General features: G+C 43.3%; 1 protein-coding gene across 1 annotated transcript in view; it reads left to right on the top strand.

Moving 5' to 3' along the window:
• Positions 1-23,372: 23,372 nt before the first annotated feature.
• Positions 23,373-27,377, top strand: part of ADTRP (androgen dependent TFPI regulating protein) — a 30,373-nt gene continuing 26,368 nt past the window's right edge. The window contains exon 1 of the mRNA XM_058832466.1: positions 23,373-23,712. Coding sequence (XP_058688449.1) covers positions 23,560-23,712 — 153 coding nt within the window. The 5' untranslated portion in view covers positions 23,373-23,559. The remainder of the gene's footprint in view (positions 23,713-27,377) is intronic.

The following is a 27,377-nucleotide window of genomic DNA, read 5'->3' on the forward strand; positions in this document are numbered from 1 at the left end:
CTTGCCATTAGAAAGGGGCCTGCTCAGTCCAACACCCACAAATCAAGAGTGTTGTGCAGCAATACAGCATTGTTCACTTTCTTTTCTTAAAGGACAAAAAAAGAAATCAGATTTCATCGCTTCTTTGTGTGCTACAGTTGTTTAAATAAAGACTTTGCTTCGAATTTTCCTACAGTCATTTTCTGTCTTATTTTTGTTATGCTTCCAAATAACAGGCATTCACTTGGGAAACACAAGAAAAGGAAAATGTTGAAAAACTATTGATCTGCCAGGTGGAAAACTCTAAATTTCATTTTAATTTCCAGGGTTTGTTTTTTGTTTTTTTTTTTTCAGCTTGAGAAACAACATATTATCCATCTAGTAAAATTCTGGAATCATAAAATTGTTTTATAACAAGAAAAATCACAAGGACAATTTGCTCTTTGAATTTATTTTGAAGCCTGCATATCTATTGTATGCCACACTTACATGTATAAGTCAGTTGTGAATACAGTTTTGGGTCTTGCTCACATAGCTGATTACAAACAGAAAAGAAAAAACTGCTAGCAATGCTGACATTTGTCCATACGGAAAAAGCATCTCTAAAATGACTGCTTATGTGCCATGGAAGATGCCAAATTACAGTGCCTCCCTTTCCATTAGTCATTCCACAACATTGCTCCCAGTTGCTACATCTCGCACTTCCCCAGCAAGAAAGCAAAGAGGGCCACCAGACTCCCTGCAATCCTTAAGTGATAGATTGAAAAAACATTTCCTTTTTTTTTTTTTTTGTCTTTTAGGAAGAGGAGGAATGGACCATGCATTTAGAGAAGAGTTTGAGATGCTGCAGTTCTAAATTTCTACAAAAATACTCGTTGACAGAACTGTGAGAACCGAGAAGGTTCTGCTTAGTGGGGTTTCAACACCCCATGATTCATATATTTTCATATCTTTTCCAACTAGTTCTCAGCCTATCATGTCACTTCTCTCCAAAATAAAGTGCCTGTCCTACACTGTCTTTGGCAAAGCCTACACTGTAATATCCCCTGGGCCTTCAGCAAACAGAGGAGCAGCAGCAGGTAATCATTAATTGCCTGCCTCAGCCATTGCTATTATCAGATCTAAGGGGGGGTGACATCACAGGTTTTCTAACTTAATGAACACTGCCCACACTGCAAGGGTCAGAGAAACCCTAGACAAACATCACCTGATGTTGAACAAGAGCTTTATTTAAAAAAAAGAAAAGTCAGAATCCTGTTCTTCCCGTATTTGCTCCAGAGTGGGTGAAGTTGTAGAGAAAGAGCAGCTTTTAAAAGCACGACTGGATTCTGGCATGTTTCCCCTTTTGTATTCCAAGCTTGGGGTTGGAAAAGGCTGCATTGAGGGTGGGGTTTTTGTTGGTTTAGTTGTGCTGCTAGACATATATTTAATATTTTTGCCTGATATTTCTGTTATGAGAAGTCACAGCCAGAGTTAGGGAGAGATTTATCAATAGAGGAAGCACACGCACAATTACTACAGCATGGTCTAAAACAAAGGGAGTTCACTTTTCATTACCCTGAGGCATTGAAAAGGCTCTGCCGTTCTTAGTATTCATTTTCTCTTTCCAATATTAAGTTATTGGGAACTGGCACCCATCCTTTCCCCATGAAGACAAGCTTTAAGTGAAAACTCTGGAGGTGGATCACATCAGCCTGGTTGGGGTGAGAAGAGACCTGTGGGGATCAGCTGGTCAAACTCCCCTGCTCACGTGAGGTCACCCAGAGGTGGTTGCTCAGAACCATGTCCAGAAGGCTTTTGAGTGTCTCTGAAGGTGGGTATCTGTGCACTCAAAAGCATTTGTTTACCTCATGTAAGTGCACAAAAGTGCCCTATCTTACCCAAACCATCCTTCCACAAGAAATAAATTCCATAGATCAGGGATAGGTTCCCACTTAAGGGAAAATAAAGCAAGCCTGAAGATACTGCATGGTCAGGGTAGTCATTAATTTCTCCCATGACACCAATCAATCCTTTCACTTCTTATGAGAGAAACAAGCCCACTTGCTCTTTTCTCTGCATTTTACCTTTTATGCCTCTCCAAACACCCATGCTTTGCCTGTGGCACTGGGCCATCAAAGGGAATTACCAACATGTCCAATAACCACACAGACAACTTCTAATCATCTTGTCCTATCACAAGGGGCAGTGGGGGTGACAGACTTGGAAATTTTACATAGGTCAGATGGGTTTTGTGGACAAAGGAGTGACTAAGCAAGTTTCAGTTCAGTCACCTTCCTGCTCTTCCCCTGGGGAAATACAAGCCCATGTAAGACTGAAGAAGTGGTTAAACATGGGGTTACCTGACCAGATCTCTCACCAATCTTCCACACTTGGGGGTTCCTTCAGCCACCAGTGCATACATTTCTGAATTTTGATAACATACACTAGTGCAGTTCTGCATACTCTTGTTAAGCTTGGGACTGTTTGCTTGGAAATGATGATGAGGGTTTTGGCTGGGTTTTTTTGTGGTTTTTTGTTTGTTTTTTTTTTTAATTGCAGCTTGCTAACTCGTGGACTTTACTGACTTGTGGTGGTAACAAAGTTTTCAAACAATTGTCCCTTATTTAGGAAATGTTTTTCACCATATGTTCAACAAAGTACTCTTTGGAAGCTGCCACAGATTTCCCAGAAATTTCAAGTTTTCCTGTTAGGTGTAATAAAATCCCTGCTCTAGCATGAGTGGAAATAATTAGGAGCCATCTCTCCAGGATTCAGTAGGCCGAGAACGAAGCCTCCAATTTGCTCTCTGAGACTTTTTATAAAAACATACCACAATGAGTTGCCCTGAGGTGTGAGTCTTACACAAGAAGGTGTCTGGGGCAGCCAGGGACTGAAATTATGAACTTTTCTTGAAAGACTGAGGCCTCCTTCACTTATCACTAGCAGGGAGATCTATAGTACTGTTTCACTGCAGTGACTGCACTTTTAAAACAATCTTGTCTTGTATTACAGGTTTCCTTATCCCAATTGCTATCCTACTTAATTCTTCATTAGAAGGAGGGTGTGACTTTAATAGCCCAAATAAATGGGCTAATAAATAATGTACTTGCCTAGACTGAGAATCGAAAATACCCTTTTAATGAAAAAAAAAAAATATCAGCTTGATCCATTTGGCTTATATTATATATGTCAGCTTATATTTTTCATTTGCCTTGTATCCCAGCTTTGGTAATCAAGTTTATTTCATTTTTATTTACACTTAAGTGTCACTGGTGGATTCAATTGCAAAGGCTGAAATAGGGAAGGGACAGAATCCTGTATGAAAACCAGCTGTTGACATCGGAATTAAAAAAAAAAAAAAAAAAAAAAGGAGAGAGAGAGAAACATCTTCTGCATTCCTTTGCCTATAGTTGCCTAATTTGTGGCAAATCACAGACACATTCCTAAGGATGCAAATGATGACACCCTCAGAAGACTCATTGTCCTGGAGGTCACAGGAAGTCAGTGGCAATCAGAGGACCCAGCGTTGCCCTACAGATATACTTCTAGTTTTTTTTGTATTTGTCCATAACAAGGTGAAATTTAAGTTGACAGGACTGCTTCAAAATCAATGCTTTGGAAAAGACATTGCATATGTTTTCATTTCTACCATACACATTTGATTGTTATGTCAGGGTTTTTTTCAGACTTTTTCCACAAACACAAAATGTGCCAAAACATGAAATTCTCAATTAACTTCACAGTCTATCCTGTAAGCAGAGTCCAAATCACAGCATTACTCTTGTCCTTAACCCTACAAAATGCATTAGAAAATCTGAATCATGCTGTTTCACAAAGCTCATATCCTAGACATGGGCTTCAGCTGTGACACATTGATATGACATAAAATATCCCTCCTGCATGATGCTACCCAGCCGAGGGGGTACAAGACAACAGCCACACTCAAAAAGCCACAGGACATCCAGGAGGGAATCACAGGAAGGCACAGGCACAGAATTTGCCTGCCTCTACTGGCAACAAATACTATCTACACACAAGCCTCAGTGGTGTTAAAATGCTTCACTCCAAGGAAAGGCCAGGACATCCCAGGGAATCCGTCAGCCAGACACTGATAAATCATCTCATTTACACAAGGCAGTGAGAGCACCTCAGCCACACTTGAAAAAACACACCTTTTAACCCAGCTCACACAGCCCTTGGGCAGCATTGTACATCTTTTTCCTGAAGCCAGCAAAGAAGCTGTGGATACCCCATCCACAGTTGCATCCAGCACTTACTGCCAAATATTCAAGTCCAGGTTGTATGGGGATTGGAATAATCTGTCTCGCGGAAGGTGTCCCTGACTGTGACAGGGAAATGAAAGTAGGTTATATTTAAGGTCCCTGTCCAACATAAACTATTCTGCGATTCTATGTCTTACACAGTGTTTTCATATTCTTTCTTGCTCCGTCATTCACTGCTTCATTTGGTTTCACAAGCTGATGAACTCCTGCATTTTACTGTCTCTCACCTACCAACTCACTTTAGCTCCTTTAATAAGGCCATTGATTCTCTCTGATTCAGCAAGCCGGTTTCTAATTCCTAGTTCCACTTGACTAACCATCAGCTTCATATACCAAAGGCTGTTTGTTTTATTCCTGCAATTTCAATTCTCACGAGCTCTGCCTACCTCCCCGGGCTCCCGCTGGCAGCAACATGAGGAGGAGATGCAGGACTCAAGCAGACCTAACAGTCTGACTACACAGCTCTGAGGAAGCAGCTCTGCAGTGTAGCAGCAGACAGCAGCTCCCAATATCTTCACTGAAGGGAGACAGCTTCCCCATAAATGTTACCCAACAAAAACTCAGCCACACTCATCAATTGCTATTTATGAAAAACTAAGACCTGCAGATCTTGGTATCAACTCAGAAACAAACTCTTTGTAGGAAATTACCTCTCTCTCTGTGTGCATTTTGTTCACCAACACATCCTAACTTTTAGACATGTGTCATCTGACATAATTCATCAAATAACTTAATCTACATGACAAAAATTATGCACATAATTTGTGAGCAGACTCCACAAACATTTAATATTCAAAATTCAAGCTGTGGTGATTAGTCTTGATTGAACACACAAATCAGCCAGTGTCTTACTGTATTTGAATGATTAACTCCATAGTTTTTGAAAAAAAAACTCCACACTTATGATTATGATGAATTCAGAATCTGCTTTTCTGGGACTACTCTGGTATTTGCTTGTGATTTTGCCATCCCTCCCTTTTCTTTGGTTTTAATTCTATAACTCTCTCACCATTAAATCCATTTGCAGGCAAATTAAATCCATTCCAGGATGCATTCTGATAGAAATTTGGAATTTAATTTTTGTAAAAGCTTTCTGCAACACTTGCTCTGACCTCTGATTTTTCAGGCAAATAATGAAATTATGCTGGTGAACAGTGTGCAATTTGATGATACCAAGTCAAAAGTGCTTTAGAATTATTTTTCTTCTCCCTGGTCCATCTTTCTTTCCTCGGATCAGATCAGTGGATGTGAAAGACCATAATCTGGATGTCTTCCATTTAACTATATTCAGAGGAACATCTTGAAAGTTTTCTTTCTTTCTTTCTTTCTCCTTCTTAAGATGAAAAGTTCTTTTGAACTCCATTGGCACTTCAGTGCCAGCAATGAGATCAAAATGAAGGGTTTCTTATTTCTCCCCCTCAGTGAACACCTGGAAGAACACCAGAGGCTATCTGATATTCTGAATATCTGCCACCTTTCTCCTGGTAGCAGATGTTCTCTTCATCCTTGGACACTGCTGCCCTGTACTACACTTAGAAGCCCAGAGTTGTAGGAAAAATGCTCTAGAACAAAAAAAATCAATTACTAGAATGTAAATGTCAGTATAAATACCCTATTATCAGCCTCATTTGTAATCAGTTTTCTTATATTGTTACAGTAAAATGCACATTTTAGCCCCATGTGGGAGAAGACTGAAGCAGTAAGTATACAGCAAAGCAAAACCACCATTGGAAGAGCACAACTTTCCTTGGAAAACAGCCTTAGAGCAAAATCAGAGAAGCACAAAATCCTGCCAAGACATCAAGTTTTGCTGACATTTTGTTTTGGAAATAGCATCAAAAAGTAAATGTTGTCAATACCAAAAAGGAATCTGATAGCAGTATTTACAGTTTCAGTGTGCTAAAATAAAGTTGTTTAACTTAATTCCAAAACCACCTTTGCTTCAGATTTCATTCAGTCATGGTACCCAACTTAAACCCTCAAGAAAGAGAATGGGATGGAAATGCTCTAGTTATACCGAAGTACACTGAGAAGAAGAGTTGAGTTTTATTATTGTAGATATTTTGGGAAAGATCAGAGCAATTTGGGGACGTTAGTTTGAATTAACATAAAATCACACCTGGAAAAAAATATTCAGAAGGGGTAGTTAAAGAGAACCTCGGTTCTACACCTACTTCCTGGTGTGGCAGCAAGGGGAAAGTTGTCCAGATGCTACACATGTTCAGCCTCTTTCATTCACCTGGCAGGGAAGGTCTAAGGATATTTTGGGGGTTGCAGTCTCTGTACAAGGGAGAAGGAAATGCTCAACATTCTGCTGCCAGTGATGGAACAAACACAGGGTAGGGACTTTTGCAATAGAAACCTCAAGAGGGCAGAAAGGGTAGCAAGAAATTTGGTGGGTGCATGGGAAAGGGAAGAGCAAACAGGGCAGCTGCTCCTGGGTACAGGGCAAAGGTGTTTTCCTGAGATTTCTGCAGGAGGGAATTCCCCAGCAGCTATTTATTGCCATTTCTGGGCAACACAGGGGACTATAAAAAATGGAACTTAGGGAAATACACCACAGGGGTAGATGGTACTGAGAAATACCCATCTCTCCATCTCCCATTTCTTCCTTAGATGAGGAAGAACTGAACCAACTGAAGCCTGCTTCTGCTCCCCCAAGAATCTGCATCACACACATACACAGGTTTTTTTGTGCATATTTCTTTTTATGCATCTTTTCACATGCCCAGGAGGAAAACAGGGCACAGGGAATGATTTCATTTACAGAGGTAGAAAGCATAGATTTGTTTCCTGAGAAGAGCAAGGTGAGGTCAGGCAAGGTGCAAATTGGCAGAGCTATGCCTGTTTATGCTACAGGGTATTTTTGGCAGAAGGGGAATCCCAGTTTCAACGCAAGCCTTATCTACAAGTAGGAGCTATCTCATGACTAGGAGTTCATCTCACAGGTGCTTGTAGGGAAGTGAAAATCACAGCACTCCCCAAGAAAAAGATGCCTCCAAAGCCCAGAGAGGTGCGAGGAGAAGGAGTCCAGCTCTAACTAAACACTGCAAGATCAGGTGCAGGTGAGACCCTGTGCTGTCACCATTCCCGCTGAATTAAAGGATGACAGCCAGCAGTGTTTTGGGATGCTGAATCCCACACCAACAACTTTTCACCTCCTTCAGGGAGATGAGGCTATGTTGTGGCCAAGGATGAGGGTGCTCTTTCCCACGCCAAAGCCAGACCCTTTCTCCCAGAACAGAGTAATTTCATACACTGAAAGACCAGATGGCAAAGCTCAAATGTCATATTAGCCTGTTTCTGAAAAAACCCACAGCCCAGGACAAGACTGGCAGAGCAGAGGGAGCATAGCACATGAGCACACACACCCATTCACCAAAACACAGCTGGCTGGGGTTATTTTTAGAGCTGATTTGACAGGGTCCCTTTAAATTTCGCTGGCTTTTGTCAGTTTGTATCACAGTGCAAATCTTGTTTAAACAGAACACATTATTTTTGGCCCCTGAATCACAGGACCCGCTCTGCAGCCTTTTCATGCAAACCACTGAGAGGCCTCTGTTTTTCTCTGCACCGGATTATTGCAAAAAAACCCCTTAATCACCAGGTATGGTGATTGGCTTCAAAGATTTGCAAATTAGGAGTAAGCTATCAAATAGCTTCCTAGGGGCTGTAAACCACACAAATCCCATTGCCATTAATGAGGGCTTATGCCACTAAATAATATCTTTCTGTACATGCACACATATACACACACACGGAGTGTATAGCACGCCTGGTTGGTTTACTCCTGTAGGAGGCACATGGGATTTTCCCGATGTAGCATCCTTGGTAAACCTAACTGGCAGGCAGGCGGAGAGATCTCCCGGGGACCCCTCACTCATCCCTCTGGGAGCCAGCACCCTGGGAGCAGCGGTGCTAATTGCTCAGCTGCGGTTTTGAGGGAGATGCTGGCAGAGGAGCTGTGGGAGTGTTACGAGGGAGGGTGAAGCACCAGGGGACTTTTAAGTATGGCAGGAAAGGGGGAAAGAAAAAAAAAAAAAGAAAAAAAAAGAAAAAAAAAAAGAAAAGGGAGTTTGTTTTTCCGCTGTACTCCCTAAGACCTTTGTGTGCCTCGTGCCTAACCACTGTCAGTGGTGACAGGGATCTTCCTGGCTCCTCCGTGGCGGGGAGGAGGAACATCCCCATCCCTGAGCTCAGCGCCTACGTAGGCTCGTGGTTCCCCAGCCACGCTGGGCTGCGGGCAGCCCTCCTGCAGCCCTGGAGCACCACCAGCGCCCTGAGTCACAAGCGGCTGGGGCCGGGCGCCTCGGCCAGCAGACCGCAGCCTGCGCAATGCTTGGGGAAAGCAAAACAAAAACAAGCCACACGCTCCCCCGCCCCGCTCCCACCCAAAGATGGGCTTGAAATGGTTTGCAGCTGTTGCACAGAAATGTCAACTTTCGGCTGCATCAGCCCCTTCTCAGCGCCGAGGGGACGGGAGGGCAAGGGAAAAGCAAAGCCCCGAGACGGGCACAGCTCTGGGAAACCCAGTCCTCCCGCCGGGTCATCCCAGTGGTTACTGGCTTTCCTCAGCTTGTGCACATTCAAACCCGCTCCTTTAGAATGGCAGGATTATCCAAATCATGACATATGTGTGAAAATGAAAGGAATGCAAGCGTTCAGGCTTTTTTTTAAACTCAGATCTGCAGATTCTCTTCTGTTCCAAATTAAAACATAAAATGAAAAAAAAAAAAAAAAAAAAAAAAAAAAGCGGAGGGGGAAGAAAAAAACCACCTAGTTTCCATGTCCCGGGTCGGAATAAAATAATGCAGCGTTTGCTCTTTTGCGCTGGGGATTTCCAGGATCTTCCTTCCTCCACGAGGACCGGCCCCTGAGCACTGCTGCTCTGCCCAGCACAGCTGGAGCCTCTGTCAGGGCCCCGGGCAAAAGGCAGGGCACCAGTGGGCGGTCTCCAAAATAAACTCAGCTGCGGCCGCATTTCCTCCTCACCGCCCTTTCGGTGACAAGTCAGGAGCCATGCCCAACCCTGTGTAGCCCCATTTTTCTTAACCGAGGCAAACGATGCTGCAGTTTGTCCAAAAGGGGTAAAGAGAAGACGGTGGGGAGGGATGGAGCAGAGCCCAAAAAAGCAACGAGGCTGTGAGGGACAAGAGGCAGGATCAAAACAACAACAATCATTTCCAGGATAAAAATGGTCACTCCTGAGAAAAGATGGCTTAGAAAGTCTCCAGCCAGATGGAGAGTCTCAAAACTTTCCATCTCTTTATATATATAAAAAAAAAGTTAAGAAAACCGAAGGAGAAGCCCCACCTAATGCTCTCCATTTCAAAGACCGCTTTCCCAGTGTGCAGCAGCAGTCGCTGCCTTCACTGGCTGCACAGCCCTGTGGAGCAGGCACTTAACATCACACCCCAGTAACATGTCCGAGCACAACTCCTCATCCATTTCAATTTATGCCATCACCCAAGCATCCCAAATTCAACCATTCCAGACGGGCCCAAGAGGTACCTGCAGTGGGAAGCCCAGGACAGGGCAGGGCTGAGGTTGCAGGGGAGGCACTACCACACACAGGTCACATCACCTTTGCTCACTGTGCCCTCAGCAAACAGTGAGCAAAACATGCTCAAAAAACTCATTCAAGTCTCAGGGGAAAGTGTGGGACAGGTACTGCACAAGAGCTCAAAGCAACTGCAGAAAGAGGTAAAACACAAAGGTTGGATGGTTGGTTCTTTTTCCCTAGCAAACATTTCAATTTTGTTCACCCTCCAATGACACTGTCTCCTTTGTACTCTTGGAATCTTGGCCCTCTTCAGCGTCTTCTTTGAAAGACATATCATCATCTGGGATTTGTGGATAACTTATCCACTTAAAAAAATACATATTACATACAATTACCGCTGTAGCTTAATAGGAATTGTATTCTCTCCAAAGAAAACACTCTGGGCCAGTGAGCTTCAAGTGACTTTCAAATAAGGTTTACCAAAACAGAAACAAAAGTGAAAAATGACACCTCCTTTCTGTTTCCCTACATTCCAAATAAAACAGTTTTGTCCTCAGTGGAAGGTTCCACCAGAAACAGAGGAAATATAGGATTACACCGAGTCTCCCACATTTGGGGGGGGGGGGAGGGGGCGGAGCTATTGAGAGAGAGAGGAAAAGACTGATTACTATCTGCTGTTTCTTCTCATCAGTTGAGAAACAAGGGAAATGAGTTTGTTTTAACACTGGGGACATACAGACCTCAGCAGGTTCCAGGGAGCAGCATCAAGAGAGCTTTTCCTGAGGCTCTTGGGACAAAAAAAAAAAAAAAAAGCAAGTGACAGCAAGGGAATTAACACTTTAGTGCAGAGCAAGCATCCATACAGGCAGCTGCTAGGATCACTTAATTTTGGGGGCAGATGAGGATCTAGATTTGGGAACAAGGCTGATATGTGTATGCATTGTCATTTTCATTAATGTCTAATTCCAGTTACAGCTCCAGATCCTTAGCAGCACTCTAGAATTTAATACTAGATTGACTCAAGCTTTCAATTCACCCTACTTTGAGTAGGGGCTTAGCCAAAGAAAAAGCAACCTACAGGTGAAATGTGAGTTCTGACTGAAGAGTTGTTATCAATCACCAGGCTCTTTCACAGAAGTCCAATGCAGACAGACTCTTCCCTCCATCGTGGCATCTGACTGAAATGGAGCAACCCACGTAAGGCCATTCAGCATGCCAGCCACATGTATGGATATTATATATTCAAATAAACAGAACAGAAATAAAATAAACAAATAAACAGGACAGAACCCCCCTCCCTGCTTCACCAGGCCTTAGCAGTACATCTTCATTTAAGGAATCAATATCCAAAGGTAACAAGGCCATTCTGAACTGCTGCTCCCGACCTAACTACCTATTTGCACAGGTGGTCTTTTACATTTGAAAAGCAAAATACTTTGGAAAAAGTTATGATCCAGTTCCTGGAGATCGTTTGCTGTTTCCTCTTTCCATGCTTTTAGTCTGCTTTCTCCCTTACCCTTCTACTTTCTTCCTGCAGTTCTCATTATATTTTTGAACCCTTGACTTCACCTTTTCTTTCCAGCCAAACTTCTCTCAGTGACCTAAATTCAAATCTAAACATTGAGGCTCATTGAAAGAGAAGGTGCACTCAGTGAAACCAATTACACAGAACAGACAGCTTATTTCTTTACTGCAAAAAGGCACTTTAAGTAAATTTTTAAGAGTCTATGCATGTCCCACAGAATTACAAGGCGAACTTCAGATTTGCAACAGCAAGCCTCAAACTCATCATTTAAAGATGCCCAGACCACTGCACTACTTAGTTCAAAGACCACTTAAATTGGCATTCTCCTACATGCTTCCATATGTATTTCTGGCATTATTTCATATTTTCTTCTACATATTTAGAAAAAACCACCAAAGAGTAAACAAAATATCCATTTGCTGTTGACTGTATGAACTCAAAGTCCCAACATTGAAATGCAGGCCTCCCGTTGTAGATTTAAAGAAGGGCTTCTGTTCTTGGATCTTCTCCCCACTGTACAAGGCTTGCTAGTAAAATCTGTTATCTTCTCTCTCCAGTAGTAAGCTGGAGCCACTACTGGGGTGAGTTCTGCAAGTCCTGCATAAGACTTGAATTTTGTGGAGTCACTTGGAAGTCACAAAAACTGGTTTTGTGGAAGAATCAGCTTTGGGGCTGCTTAGCTTTTTTTTATTTTAGTTTTTTAAGAATTATCTGATTACTCCCTATAGATGACATTTTAATTGATCTGTAGCAAAGTCCTCACATGCCCTGGCTTTTGTGTTGTTGGGAAACAAGCTTCTGTTCCATGAAGGCACAAGCCATCTTTGGTGTGGCTCAGGTCTGCTCGATATTGTACACTTCAATTTCACTCTGCTCAAGATCTCCTCTGGAACTGGCAGGGCAATGCAAAGCTGCCCTAGCAAATGCCTCTGCCAGCTGCGGGTCCCAAGCCTGCAAGAGCTGTCCTGGGAAGGAGCTCTTCAGGTCCAGAGGTTCTTACCTCTCGTAATTGACTTTCACTGTGCTCATGGAAACCATCTCCAGCATGATCCGGCCTTCGCTACCTCCATGGATGATGCCCTATTTTGCCTGTGTGCACACTCCCCATCAGGATGCATTTCAGGGCTCCACTGGAAGAACACTCCGGCATGTGGCAGGAGGGAAGCTCAACAGAAGGCCTAATCTGGATAGCCAGGGGAGCAGGGATGAAGAGGGCACTAGTTTCTACCTCCCACACAGTACAGATGTAGCCCAGGTGGCCCAGAGTTTTTATTACTGCACTGATGGAGAAGCTTGAAGGAATGTAGATTTGGACAGTCTGGAAGTCATTATCCCATGGTGCTGTCTTTAGAGTAGGTATTCCAACTTGGACAAGCTCTCTGAAAATGCACACAGGCTAACTCTTATGCAATAATAAGTGAAATAGAGCTTTACACAAAAATAGCAATTGCCATGGTGTAGATTTGAATTTGAGAGGCATATGCATTTTCTGAATTACAAGAACTCTTGTGGAAAGCAAAGATGTTCTGCTCAACATTGTTTCTAAGTATCTGCAAAGAACCAGAGGCCCAACTTCATTCAGCACAAACCTTCATTGTGCTGTGAAGTCAGCAATATTCACATGTGATACTTGACCTTCCTGAACTGCATACTTTACAGCTCAGAATTTTTTTTTTAAAAAAAAGCAAAAATAACAGCAAAAAAGACACTTCAAAGCACCCTCAGCATGTGCTGCAGTCATGTGCCACATCCTAGCTACAGCTAATGGGATTGAACTAGACATTGTCAGCAGACAGTAGTTTGATCCAGTCACTGGGGTCTCAGCAAAGCCTTTCTTCTAGAAGAGCATCAGTTTGCTTCAGCTCTCACATCAAGCTGTCTAGCAGATTACAAAGCTTGTAACTTTTTACATGTTAAGAGTGTATTTTTTCCATCTTCCAGTCACATACAGAGCAAAAGTTCTTTCCCCTTTGACTGTCCTAAAACACATTACATTTTGATTTTGGAAATCTACATCTCAATGGAGAGGGGAGAAAGACAAAGAAAAGGGTAAAAGAACAAAATATGTGAAACTGGGAAGGCTCACCCTTTTAATGTGGCAGCCGCTGTTCCTCCCATTGTTGTGTGAACTGCAAGTCCCTTCCTTTAACCAACTACGTTTGCTGTTTGGTTATTCCTCAGTTGTCATTCTCCTCTGCTTTGCTCCTGGTTTCATCATGAAGCAATACTGTCCAGTTTCCCAGCACTGAGCCCACTTAGCTGAGAGCACCACCTTTCCTCTCAGCCAGGGTCTCTTGCCCCACAATGACTACAGCATTTAGTGAGAAGAGCAGTGGCGTCTGGATTCATGCTTATTGTATGAGTGCACAGCAGGCATGAGGAAAGAAGCACAGACTGTGCTGACATACACGGGTGTGAGACCTTCTGCCACCCAAGTCAGTGGCATGACACCGAGCTAAAACCAAGGGCACAGGCAAGCTCTGGGCTCTCAGCATCAGCACAGCATCACTTATTTTTCCCCCTGTGCTTTCTGCATACGTGCTGGGCTAAACTCCAGGGATTAATTTACCACCCACTGCGCAGTTTTGCAGAGGAGGAAGGGATCAAAGCCTAGTTCAACAACATGAAGTTGTCACTAATGACGCAGAGGCCGATATTTCCTCTTGGCAGCCCAGAGTGTGGAGAGGGCTGGTGCTGGCACCACCTTAGGTGACACCAGCACTGCTCTCCATGCCAGAGTAGCACCACTGGAAGGCAGCACTGCCCAGACCCATGTACATTTGGCTGCAAGAAAAGCTCTGGGCACGGTATCCCAGGAAAATGCAAGCTCAGCTTGCATGAGGTTGGTGCTGATGGTACTCAGGAAAAGCCTCATCCAGACCTGGGATACTTTTGGTTATTTTTACACTTATTTTTTTACCCATCCCACATATATTTTCCTGCCTTGATCACCAACACTGTAAGGAGTCATCACAAGTCTGACTCCTGCTCTCAGAGACCTGCAGCAGCACCGCTTAGTATCAGTCCAAGTTAGCATGGGGCAAAATTTGGGAAGAAACAAAACTCTCCGAACTCCTAACTGTTCTTTGTCTTTTTACCAGCTTCCATCTAATGTATTGGAACCAGCACACCTGCACTGCTTGTCTAGAAACTCATGTTTCCCTTTTCAAGGAAAAAAAAAGAAGCAAGGGAGATGACACTTCGCTCCCTCAAAGAGTCTTGGAACACGCACAGAGAAAGCACATCACCACGGAGTGCTACAATTAAACACCAGCAGAAAGCTCCTGAAGAAAACAAGCAGGCGGCTCTGTCCTGCACTCTGCAGATGAAGTCAAGCTCACTGCCAAACACAAGCAGTTCTCTCGCTGTGTGAACAGTAAACAGTAGAATTAGCTGATAACCAGCATCTTGAATTTGGCAAGGGCCTGCTTTTTTTCCACCCCCACTTTCAGGAAGCAAGAATGCATGAAAACTCCAGTGCTTTGGGATGGGAAGTGAACAGCAAACACTGCCTCCCTTCACCAGCTGATCCCAGAAACATAAAGGTGCACAAACTACCTATGTTTTCACTAAGCTGATAAAGCACATGACTGAGAAGGTTGAGATCCTGCAAACACTTTTAGTGTTAATGAAGCACAGCATGATTTCACAGGGCAAGGAAAAGGAGACAGCACAAGAATTTCATACCAAATGGCCTTATTCCAACCTCAAATTCCTTACAAATACGTCTGATTATCTGACCAGTAATCAAATGAAGTGTTCCAAAAACTCAAGGCACTTCTCCTCAGTCCTGGAAACAGTTGTAAGGAAAGGGTATGTGCCAATGTGCATCACCTAATGGAACTGACAGTGGCAGAAGGAAACTTTAGGTGGATGAAAAAGTGAATTTTTTGGGGAGTACTTTTCGTCTTTTTTTTTTTTTTTCTGCCTCTTCCCCTCACTTCTACACAGGATAACTCCTGAAGGATAACATTTTGTTATGGGAGACAGCCAGTCTTATAAACAGCTCTGGCAAAATGCTCTGTAAGAAGGCACCACTAAATCAACCCAGTCCATGAAATTGTGCCATGCTAAATCAAGTAAAGAGGCCCTGGCTGCAGATGCCAAGGTAAGCCACAGCTGCTACAGGAAGCACAGGGCTCCCCGTCGCCTCTCACTCTCCTGCAGAGGGCAAGCTCAAGCTGTGCCCCAAGCTCAGCCTGCAAAGCAAGAGACGGCTGAGAAGCAGAGAGGAAGTGCTTGTACTGCCACCTCCATCGCATGTAGCACTGCAAGAGCACTGGTATACTGCAGGGAGGTGCTGTGGGCCAGAACCTGCTCATGCCTGGCACAGCTCTTTGGGCAATACACATCATAAATGCACTTTGACCAGGTAGGAAAAGCCCCCCAGGGAGGAAGAAAATTAGGACCTATAATGAGTGTGGATACATGTAACAACTAAGAGGAAGCTGGAGGGAGTGGAATGACATCCTCAGAAAGATGTTGGTGTTAGGAAACATCTTTATGTGGGGGTTGGTCCTGGTGATAGTGATAAGAAGAAATGAAGAGGAGGCAGCAGGCCACTTCAGCTTGGGGAAGCAGGTCATGGCTTACCACTTTGTCATCCCATCCTCATCAGAGACAAGAAAATTCAGAGGTAAAGGGGATTTAACAGGGTCCCAGGGTAAAGGGGGAATAACAGGGGGCAATTTCCCAATGCTTCACAGCTGCAGGAGTGCTCATACATTGCCATGAAGAGCAACAGCCAAGACACTGACATATCATTGGTATCGCACACAGCTTCTGACACAGGATTTGCTTTTTTGTTTGAGAAGGGAGAGATGAAGAGCAGCATTGACTTGGTAAACCCAACATTTGCCTACTGACAGTGCCCAGCTAGAGTCTGACTGCCATGGCAAGGCCTCCCTGGAGAGCTGAGCAGGGGTTTTAGGCTGTGCCCGAGCCAGAATAGCCCTCTGAGTAACCTCTGCTCCAGCAAGAGCCCTCTAGAAGCTGACTGCTCAGTACACAAGTAGGCTCCAGAGCCACAAGCTGTGTCAGATACTGCTGATGTTTTTTTGTGAAAACCACAGCAGTGGCTCTTGTGAAAGAAACCCACTCTTTGTACCCATTGCAAGAATAGCAGTTGGACCAACCCACTGGTTCAAACTTCATTATTCTATTAAAAGGTTGTTAGCATCATTAAAACACTACAACCTTTGTTTTATCCTGTATTTGACAGATTGAAAAATTTACTTTGTTCTTCAGTGTCTGGTAGTGACCAGGAACTGGGCATGGATTTGGTGTACAAAGGATATTAGCATCCCCAGGGAGAGGAGATCCTTGTACTTGCCACTCCAGCCAGTTTGCAAGGTCCTCAGCATCTAGCAGGGTTTAGGAAATTCTTGGCATTTACATATGTTTTATAACCCACTGAGTCATCCATCAAGATGTTACCAATGGTGGGAAGCAAACCAGCACCTCTTCAACATCTCTTGCACAATTACGTCCTTTCCTCTAACATGCTTCAGAGGTTATCAGGACTTAATGGGAATAATCATTAATTTACATTTCAGCAGAAGCTTTCCATGGAACTAGAACACCATTTCACTGCTCTGGATTGCACTGCTCCATGCACGTGGCAGGGATAAGCAGTTCCATGCTCTGCATTTGTTGCAATCCAAGTACCAAAGGTTGTGACAACAGATTTAGGTACTATACTAATACACACTATAGATAGGACTTTATCTTATTATCTAATACATAATCTAATATTATCTAAGATAGAGTTGGACATAAATGACAGCAATCCAGCAAGCACTTAGTGGAATCAGTGATGGATCTCTATTGCTTTGTATGTGGAATCATTACTTATGGTTATAAATAGACACAGTAAGAGTAACATGTACTAGATCTGCCATCTTCTGAAAAGGAAGTGGAAAAAATGCTGCTAGTAATGTTTCCTTAGTCATGAAAAAGTGACTTTGGTTTTTCTACTCTGCCACCTACAATTCTTATCCCTCTAGTCCAGCAAGGTTCTCTCTGTGTCATAAATATGAAACTCTCCTGTCAGAGTTCTATTGTGTAGTTCTAAAAGTTCCTGGGTTTCAGTGGTGGATGAAGAAACCCCATACATATTTGAAAATTTTGATATGCAGTATGTTATCAAACACACGTCTCTTTACAAGACCAGTTTTTGACCCCCCTCTAGAAAGGGCAAAGCAAGAAAAATTAATATAAATGCATATCTTAGCTTGCCCAACACAATAGTCTAGAAGGCAGAGAACCAGTTATACTTCGTGTGTGCGAGATAAATACCTTGGCATTTTTTCCCCTAATACACTGTGGTATATTTCTTTCACTCTGAGCTTTGGGTTGTTTGTGCACAATATTTCTAAATAGTCAAATATTAATTTTACCTCTCTGACAGAAAAAAAGGAAAAGGTAAAATTAGGAAGCAATGTATATAACTCTTTTAAAAAGTATATAAATTCTTGGAAGCTGTTGAAAATAGGCAAAAAACATGCCTTTTATTTCTAAACAACATTAACTATGCCAAGAGAGAACACACTCTTGGGGTTTGGAGGTAAGGTAAACAATTACTAATTTCCCCTATGAGTAGGAGATAATGAGATAGGCAAGCATTTTTTCTGGTAAAATGTTTCTTCATTTCAACATATCTACTTTTAGAATCCAAGTTGTTAGCTGAAAAGGTTTTGTTTTGATTAATGTCATAATTTTCACTCATTTAAAAGAGTCAGAAATGTCAAATCATTGTTACACAGGAAGTTTTGGGCTTGGATCAAAGTGACATTTCATTTAGCAGTCTGGATAAACACATAGCTTAAAAGCCAACTCAATGAGAAGGAGAAACTCTAAAATCTAAGCAAATACTTCCAACTACCGAATCCAATTTCTGCTTGTATACAAGTCATCCCTTTGGGACTGAGAAATCCCTCTGAATTTTGGCTTTTTAGAGCAACCCTTTAATTCAATTCAGAACAAAGATATCGAGATGAGGTAAGCCACTTCCTGACTTCTCCTTAAAAATACGTATTAAAAATATTAATCTTACACAAAGAAAAAAAATTACAAAAATATGAATCTCTCAAGAGAGAGAGGAGAGGCACATGCAGAAGGATACATAAGCTAAGAACTGCAAAATTTTCCTGCTTGCCACACACATTAGGTAGATGTTGCAGCATTGCTTGTTCTCAGATTTGTAATGAAATCTTTCAGGATATTTTTAATCAATCTTCATTATTTGTTGCTATGACTGCTGCATTGCTCGGCAAAACCTTCAGCTTTTATTAAAAATTAAAATATTTTTACACTTGTTGCTTACACAGCTGCAAAGCAAAGTTAACTCAAACCCCCAGCAGCTACCAAAGTCCACGACAAAATCAGAGAGAATTAAGTCTTGAGAATTACACCAACCACATGACTTTGCCTCAGGATTTGATGATGCCTGGAGCAGACTATGCCAAGCTTGCAATTTTGTCAATTATGTTTCATTTCACACATTGGGGCTGTCATAGAATGAATTGTTATCGTAGATGTCCCTGGGGACATTGAGCTCAGGCAGCCTCACACTACATGCTAAAAAGCTTTCTCAGACAGGGCTTGTCAGAAAGCACATCTTCCACACAGACCCCTGCACTACCTGCAACTGAGCCAGAACAAGGAAAGCAGAGCCTCCAGACACAACCACATTCTGCACAGAGGATGCTGCACAACAACAGCCCTGGGCCCCCCTTTCAAGGGATGCTGCCCCTAATGCAAGCCAGCTGACAACAGCAGTAAATTTAAAACAACAAAACTAGGAAATCTACGTGTTAAACAGAGAACTGCATCAAGGACACATGCATCAAAAAACTAGAAGAAAAATGTACTTGCCCGACTCCTTGTGTTTTTTTCACCTTATAAAATCACTCTGGCAGAAGCAAAACATAGTTCTGTACTAGTATCTTATTCTTCTTAGATGGTGCCTAGAACTGAAAGCTAAGCATGAAGACAGGTTTTTTAACTCCCCTAGGCCTTTGCATGGCTTTGAATCTGTTCCTATCGCCTGATCCTAACTGCTGTCACCTGCCAGTAATTTCCTGCCTTGCTCTCGCTTGTTTTGCCATCACTGGATGCTGCCCTGGCAGAGAGGAAACCTTGCCAGTGCAAAAATATTGAAGAATATTTGAAAGGCATCTATCTGGTCTCTAAACAAATTGCCAGAAGTGAGGAAGCAAAAATATTTGTTCCTATCAGCTGCTTCATCAGTGACAGGTTGAGGTGGTAATTAAACACTGTATGGTAATGATGGACTTAGCTGGGGACTGCTTGATGGCCTGGAAATACCATGCCCATCAGTGAAGACACACAATCATCTAAGATATTGCCACTTCACACTGCTTGCTGTCACCTCTGTACCTGAACCATACTAATAACATGAGTGAGTCAAACCCATTTCAGTGCTGCCAAGCAATCTGGCCTAAGTCACTCTCACAGAATTGGGCATGAGCAGAGGACATTTTATGGAAACAAGGTGATTTACAGCTCCAGTTACTTGTTCTATCCTTCAGCTGAGCCATGTTAATGATCTAACTGGGAGCTCCCAGTTTGATTCAGCACAAAGTCAGCTATCACTGCACAAATCAGATGAGCCCCTGAAGTGGATTGGGAGCATTATCAAAGTGTGTTAATGTGGCTCAGCTCCAGGGGAGAAGCAGATGCAAGCTGGGGTGTGGTACTAAGCAGATGGAAAATGGTGTTTCCCTAAACAGTCCCACTAGATCTGCAGCAACACATCTGCTGCACCCCAGTGTGCTCCTTCTTCCTTTTTCCACTCACTGCAAAAAGATTTGGGCTGAATCTCCTATTCCACTGAACCTTCAGTCAATGTTCATACCCATAGAGAGATGACATAAGATATGACCTTTCCTGTGTATTTGCTTGCTACATCACACTAGCTGTGAAATAAGAAAGACTCCATGAAGTGTGAAGTGTTGGATTTCAGATCCTATTTGGTGCTCATGCTTTCTTTGCCATATTTCTGCATCCAAATTTTATCCCTTAGCTAAGCTGAAGGGAATGTATCTTCCTTCGCATCTATGGGAAAACAAAGCAGATGGTCTCAGTCTGAGGGACAGATGTCCACATCAGAAAACTGTCACCGCACTTGACACCTTCCCAGCCATACTGGCCAAAATCCTCCAGAAAAGAAAAAACACACCTTGCCATTTTGCATACATTTACATTCATTTGCATGCATTCAGGCACCTACTGTGCAGAATGCTCAGCCTACCCATTTTTTAAGTTACACTCAACCTCAGAAAGGCTGGTGTGAAGATTACTTGTTAGAAGAGCTGACTGCCTGGTGACTTTGGTATGCAAACTATTAATAAAAAGGACCATTCCATGACATAGTCCTACTCTCTTCCTGCCTTTTGTCACAGGGATGAGTCTAGACAAGGAAGAGCAGCTCATAGCAGCACTGCCCCTACCCAGAAATTCTGTAAAGGCAAATGAAAAAAACCCTTTTCTGCTAGATTTTCTAGGACACAAGCAAAGCATTTGACACTGTCCCACATGACATGATCCTTGTCGCTAATCTGGAGAGACACAAATTTGACAGACGCACCATTCAGTGGATAAGGAATTGACTGAATAGTTGCTCTGAAAGAGCTGTGGTCAACAGCTCAATGTTCAAGTGGAAAGCAGTGAAAATGGTGTTCCTAAAAGGTTGGTATCATGACCAGTGCTACTTAACATCTCTGTCAGTGACGTGGACAGTGGGATCAGCAAGTTTGCTGGTGACACTGAGCTGTGTGGTGCAGGCAGCATGCTGGAGGGATGGCATCCAGAGGGACCTGGACAGGCTGGAGAGGTGGGATTGTGCAAACTTCATGGAGTTCAGCAAGGCCAAGTGCAAGGTCCTACACCTGGGTCAAGGCAATCCCAAGCACAAACACAGGCTGGGGGAGAAAAGATTGAGAGCAGCCCTGAAAGAAGATCTGGAGGGTTGTTAACGAGAAACTCAGCATGGCCTGGAAATGTTCATTTGCAGCCCAGAAAGCCAAATGTATCCTGGGCTGCATAAAAAGTAGTGTGGCCATCAGGTCAAAGGAAGTGATTCTGCCCCCCTATGCCACCCTCATGAGACCCTACCTGTAGTAGTCTCATTCAGCTCTGGTCATAAGAAGGATGTTGACCCGTTGTAGCAAGTCCAGAGAAAGCCTCAAAGATGCTGAGGGCTGGAGCACCTCTCCTATGAAGACAGGCTGAGAGAGCTGGGGTTGTTCAGCCTGGAGAAGAGAAGGGTTCAGGGAGACTTCAGAGCAGCCTTCCAGTACCTAAAGGGGGTTCTGCAACAGACCTGGAGAATGACTTCTTACAAGGACATTTAGTGACAGGACAAGGGGGAATGGCTTTAAACTGACAGAGAATGGGTTTAACTTAGATATTAGGAAGAAATTCTTCAGTGGTGTTGAGGCACTGGAACAGGCTGCCCAGAAAAGTTGTAGATGCCCCATCTCTTCAAGTGTTCAAGGCCAGGTTGCGCAAGGTTTTGAGCAACTTGGTCTAGTGTAAGATGCCCCTTTCCATGACAGGGAAGCTGGAACTAGATGATCTTTAAGGCCCCTTCCTACCCCAAAAATTCTATGATTCTGTGATTCTATGAAAAGGCTGGTGACATTGTCAGAGTACAAAAAACATAATCCCATCTTGTTTTCCTTTTTTTTTTTCTCTTTTTTTCCTGGCAGGGAGTTTTCTCTTCCAACCTCAAACAACCACAGAAGATTCTACATATTTTTATTTTCATAAGTGAGGCAGCAATAATTCATTGGGACTGTGGTAGCTGGAATGCCTGGGGGATCTGGATGTGGGCAATCTGAATTAGGGGAGAAGTCAATGAAACACAGGAGAATACTGAAGTGCCTTAGCACAAGGTCTGTTTCCCAACGTGCATGCACATTGCTGTCTGAGTTCATAGGAAATTATCCCACATGGAGCCTTGCATCCAGTAGGAGGGGAGAAAAAAAGCCAGATTAAAAACAAACCAAACCAAAACACAGCAGATTGCTCAATGCTGTCTGTAGGCCATTTAAAAGGGGAGGAAAAAGAGATCTCTTAATGCAGTGTGCTTGGCCAAAGCTGAACCCTGCTCACGGGGCAACCTCTGCAGGGGCAGGAAGGGCATCCTGCCTCCCCATCCTGCATGGGGAAGGTCCAGCTGTGGGATGGGGCATGATACTACCACTCAGGTGGCAATTACTTCTGAGAGCACAGCAATCATGGAGATTCTAGGAAATGCTCTGTGTGTTTTCCAGTGCTAGTTATGGCTGCTTGGTGCAGCAGGAGCAGAGGGAAAAGCAACCATTCTCGTGGGAATTTTTTTGTTTGCTTTATTTTTGGGTCATTTTGTACTGGTTCTTCTTTTCTTCTCAGCCCTGGTGATGCAATGACACCATGCCAGGGAAGAGAGGCTGTCTGAAGTTGAATGGCAGCAAATAAAGAAGCAGAGAGGCAAGACACACTACTCAGCACTTCTTGTTTGTCACCCAAGGCCTTTGCCCTATGTCTCCATCCTTGCCAGAGCTTCAGAGTGACTTAGGGTTTGTCCAACCTGCCATGCACAGCTGTGATGGATCCCAGCTGCTGGGAGTGGCATAAAGGTGGCAGAGCCTTTTCCCACAAAAAAAATATTAACAGCCACTGAGATTTTCAGCCCCAAGGACCTTTGCCTATGAATCCTGTCAGCTTCCTTACCACCTTCGTAGCCTATCAACAAATCAACTATGCTTCTCTTTCACAGGCCATTAGATTTCCCACTTCTTTCTTTCCACAAGGCAAAAACAGTCACGGAGGCTTCCCAAGCTGAGCTGGAGACATGGCTACATATACAGCTACAAGTGAGGAAAATGCCACTTGTTTTCACTCTCTACCCGACACATGACAGCCTGTTACACAAAATCAGCAGCAAAACTCCCCCCCACTTTTGCAAAAAAAATTACCCAACCCAAAACTTATGTAACTCTCCAACTAATCTTTGTTAATCTTGAGCAAGGCATTTAAATCCATGCAATAAGCCTATTCTTCTCATCCCTCCACCCCCCAGACTATCTGTACAGTGAAAAGGGAAACAAACAGAAGCAAAGTTTGCAGCCTTGTGATTTTTCCTTTTGACAAGAGCAAAGTGGCATCGTGTCCTGAGACTTCTCTGCAGTAAACCCTCCTCCCTTGCCTTATCCCATGCACTGAGCACCTTAAGAGAAAAGCTGCTTTAGGAGCAGCAGTCAGTTGCTCCTGGCTGAAGCATGGAAATCTCTACTCTCGCCACGTACCACTGCCTTGCTTTTGTCTGGTATTTTTTTGTTGCCTATTCCATCTCACATGTGAAAACAGAGGAGCGGCCATCTGAAGTGTTCCTTTACGGTGGGCAGTGGAAATATTTGACAGTTCTCAATCTGGTAAGCAAATTGTGTTGTACAGCGATACCAATATGTCTATTTGTTTGTCTGCCATCTGTGCCTCAAGACATATGCAGCTGGTGTATTAGCTGCTGTTAAACTGCTTCCTTTGCTGGTTTTTGCCCCAAAGGAAACTAAGGAGGCATCTGTGCTTGTGCTGTGAAATGTATTCACAGGTTTCATGCAGAAAGAATATTGACTGGTGAGATGCTTGGTTTTCAGAACCAGTACTTTCAAGATTGCTGCCTCCTTGCAAAAGAGATATTGTCAGTGAGAAGGACAGAAAAGTGGGGGGTTGTCCAGCCAGGACACATACAAATTTGGTGCCTGTTTTCTAACCTTCAATTCAAAACATTTCAGCACTGCTTGGAGTTTTACTTCAATTTTTTTAATAGGCTTTTATGTCCTCTAAATTACAGGAAAAGTGAAACAAAGCAGAATACTGTGCTAATTTAGCCATTCAGAGTACCTGCTTAGTTTGACAATCAGTTGAGAACACAAGGGAAAGAAATTTCAGCCTGTGGAGAGAGGTGCTTGTGATATTATTAAATGAGTTTCAGCAGTGTTATCAACTGGTTGTAAATTTCCTAAAAGCAGACAGAAAAAGGAGACTGTAATATGTTCTGGTTTTTCTAATGTGCTAACATTTCACAGGATAGAAATAAAAGTGAAAGTACATGAAATACCCAAGGGCTTGTTCGAAGTCCAAGGTGATCATCAGCAACTCAGGGAAGTAGTGCTGGTAGGGTGGAAAGACCAGGCTTGTGGAGAGGGTTCATAAAGGAAATGTAAGAGTTTTCCTAAGAGAAAAAAATTCACAGTCTTGCTAATTTGAAGGATGACCACAGGGATCTATGCAGCCTTTCAGCCATTCTGTGTGACCGTCAGAGTTAAATATCAGTGGGAGGTCTGGTCTGGGGCATGTTTGTCTCTACTTTTACCCTTCAGAAGGACACACCCTATGCTGGAGTTCAGTGGAAGCCTAAAGGCTCCCCAGCTCCAAGTGGGGCTTTTGGAGACCTTCAGGGAGGCGGGGAATTTAGTTCTCTTCCAGCCTCAACCATTCTGTGACTCTGTGAAACATTTGCAACCAAGAGGCAGTGAATGAGGCAGTGGAAGGATGAGGACACATATATATCACTGCAGTGGGGTGGTATTTGTACTGCTAATTGTGATATTGTCTGTTTATCAGTAGAGCCATTTTTGGGGCATAGCTGACCCCACTAAAATACCACTTGTATTTTCAGGCAAAACAGCATCTCCACCCTCATCCTCTGGCACCATTATAATAAGATTTACCAGCCAGCTCTAAAGCATGAGATCAAAAGGACAAAGCAAGTAACCAATCTCCCAGTATTTTGGGATGAAGAAATACTCACTGAAATTATCCAGTTTTCCTTAGTGACCAGCAGGGAAAGGCTCCACAAGGCAAGAGCATGTACAAGCATAGCTTTACTGTCCCATTAGCATCCTGAGTAACCCAGCCAAAAAATAAATCCAGGCTAAGGTAGCTAATAACCATTCAAAGCCTTCCTTTCATCTGTCTAAAGGAAAAACATGCCTGTTCATACTTCTGGTACTTTCCCTATCCTCTGTGCCATGAGGCAAGTGTGCCTTGTGTGAAAGAACAGTTAATTTTGTTGGTGTAAACCTACTTCCTTGACAACTGAACTGCATGCCTCATTCTTTCTGTGTTGTAATCTAATCATCTATCCTTGTTCACATTTTCTTTGCCACTCATTAGAGTGGCATTAGATTATCCTCTCAGTTACTCTTTTCTGCAAGCTGGAAGTCCAAGCTTTTCTCATTTCTGTTCACAAAGGGCTGTTTCTTTCATTAAAGCGTCCATGTCACCCTTTGCAGCAGTTTTTCAAGTTTGAGGAGGGGATAGGTGAGGCAGGCCGTAGCGGTCACGTCATGAGCATATATGGGTTTATACAGAAGCCTAAGTGTTTCCTTGTTTGTAGTTTAATTCTTCTTGACTGCTCTTAAGTCTTTATTTGTCTTTTTTGACCACTGGTAGGTAAGGAGACAGCAAGTTGAGAGAGCTATCCACACTGAGTCCAACATAAGTGGATGGTGATAACTAATATAGAACCCACTGTTGAAAAATATATAATTGAAGCTGCTTTTTAATTTTTTTCTGAAATGCTTTACATTGCACTTATCAACACTGATTTTTTTTTTTTTTTTGCCTAGTATTTGATCACTCAGGCACTCAGTATCCTGAGATTCTTTGGCAATTTTACAGTTGGGTCGCTTTGACAGGGAAAGAAAAGCCCCATCAGATTCACAAAATGTACCACCGCAGTATTTGCTTCCTTTGCCAGCTCATTTACAGATCTGCTGAACAGCTCATGTCTTATTGAATCTCCATGAGTGAGGGCTCTTGCTCCGCTTCCCCAGTCATTTGACTCCCAACTTTTAACCACTCATTGATCTGATCCCAATGCTAAAATGGAGCTGCCAGCCAACAGGGAAATGGTTTGGGCTGAAGATACTGCCTATCTGTCATGCGGAAAATGTGGCAGTGGGACAGGGTGTGCAGAATTACTCCTTCATGGATGGTAGTCCTTCCTCTTCAGAGATTTACTTCTTTCAAGGATTGCCAAAAAATGAAGAGGGATTAGGGAAAGAAATGCTGTCACCCCCCTTTCTCCTGCTGAACTGGGTAGCATTTTTTGGTAAAGCAGCAGCAAAAAGTGGTGGAAGGTTCTTGAGCTGCTGTATAAGAGAGGAAGAGGGTGAGAAAACAACATGTCCCACATGCCATGGTGCTCCCTGTGGGGCTCCACTGGACCTAAAAACTCATGCCATGGTCTAGCATTAAGCCACTTCCTATTGTTGCTGAGGAACATCGAGGACCAAGAGATGCCTGTCAACCACACTTGTCCATTGGGTGCACATCCAACACATTGAATTTCTGTCAGTCTGGACACAGTCCCAGAAAACACCTTGGGATGTCAGGAGGTATGGTCATTGGGAAGAAGAGCAGGCAAAAGCTGCACACTGGGCTGTTCTGGTTCAGTGGATCTGCTGTGCTGGGCAGGCCTGGGCAGTGCCTTGGAGGCCTCCCCAGAGCCAGGAACACAGAGACAGCCTTTGTCCAGCTCTTCTGCCTGTGTTCTGCCAGACTGGGATTGCCTGGCTTCTGGCACTGGCTCTCTGAATCACTTGGAAATTTTCCCTCCAAAATTTCTCTTATCTCTTTGGAATAGCATTTAAAAATCTCTTTCTGTGGAAAGCTGCTCTGGCTGCCTCACTGTGATCTGAAATAGAAGTACTGGGAGAAGTAACATTTCCTGGGGATGGAAATGCTGCTTGTCTCCCAGTTTTGCTGGAGAGATGCTGGAAGCATTCCTTCAAGATATGGCCCTCTTTTAGCACCTCATTCAATTTGTTGCTAGTCACGTGGCTCTCCCAAGAGAGCTACAGCTCTGACATTGCTTCAGATTCATCTTCTTAATGATCACAGCAATCAAGATTCAGAAAGGAAATATTTTTGTAGGGGAAAAAGAAAGGATGATTGGGCTTTGTATCAAAGAGGTTCATTGACCCATTATTGAAGAAGCAGAAATGAGAGATAAAAACAGTTTTGTATTCATTTCATTCATCTGTGACACAAAACAGTGCAAGCGGAATCATTCATTGCCTGAAATATCTGA

The sequence above is a fragment of the Poecile atricapillus genome, chromosome 2, assembly GCF_030490865.1.
Source record: "Poecile atricapillus isolate bPoeAtr1 chromosome 2, bPoeAtr1.hap1, whole genome shotgun sequence".
Classification (NCBI taxonomy): domain Eukaryota; kingdom Metazoa; phylum Chordata; class Aves; order Passeriformes; family Paridae; genus Poecile; species Poecile atricapillus.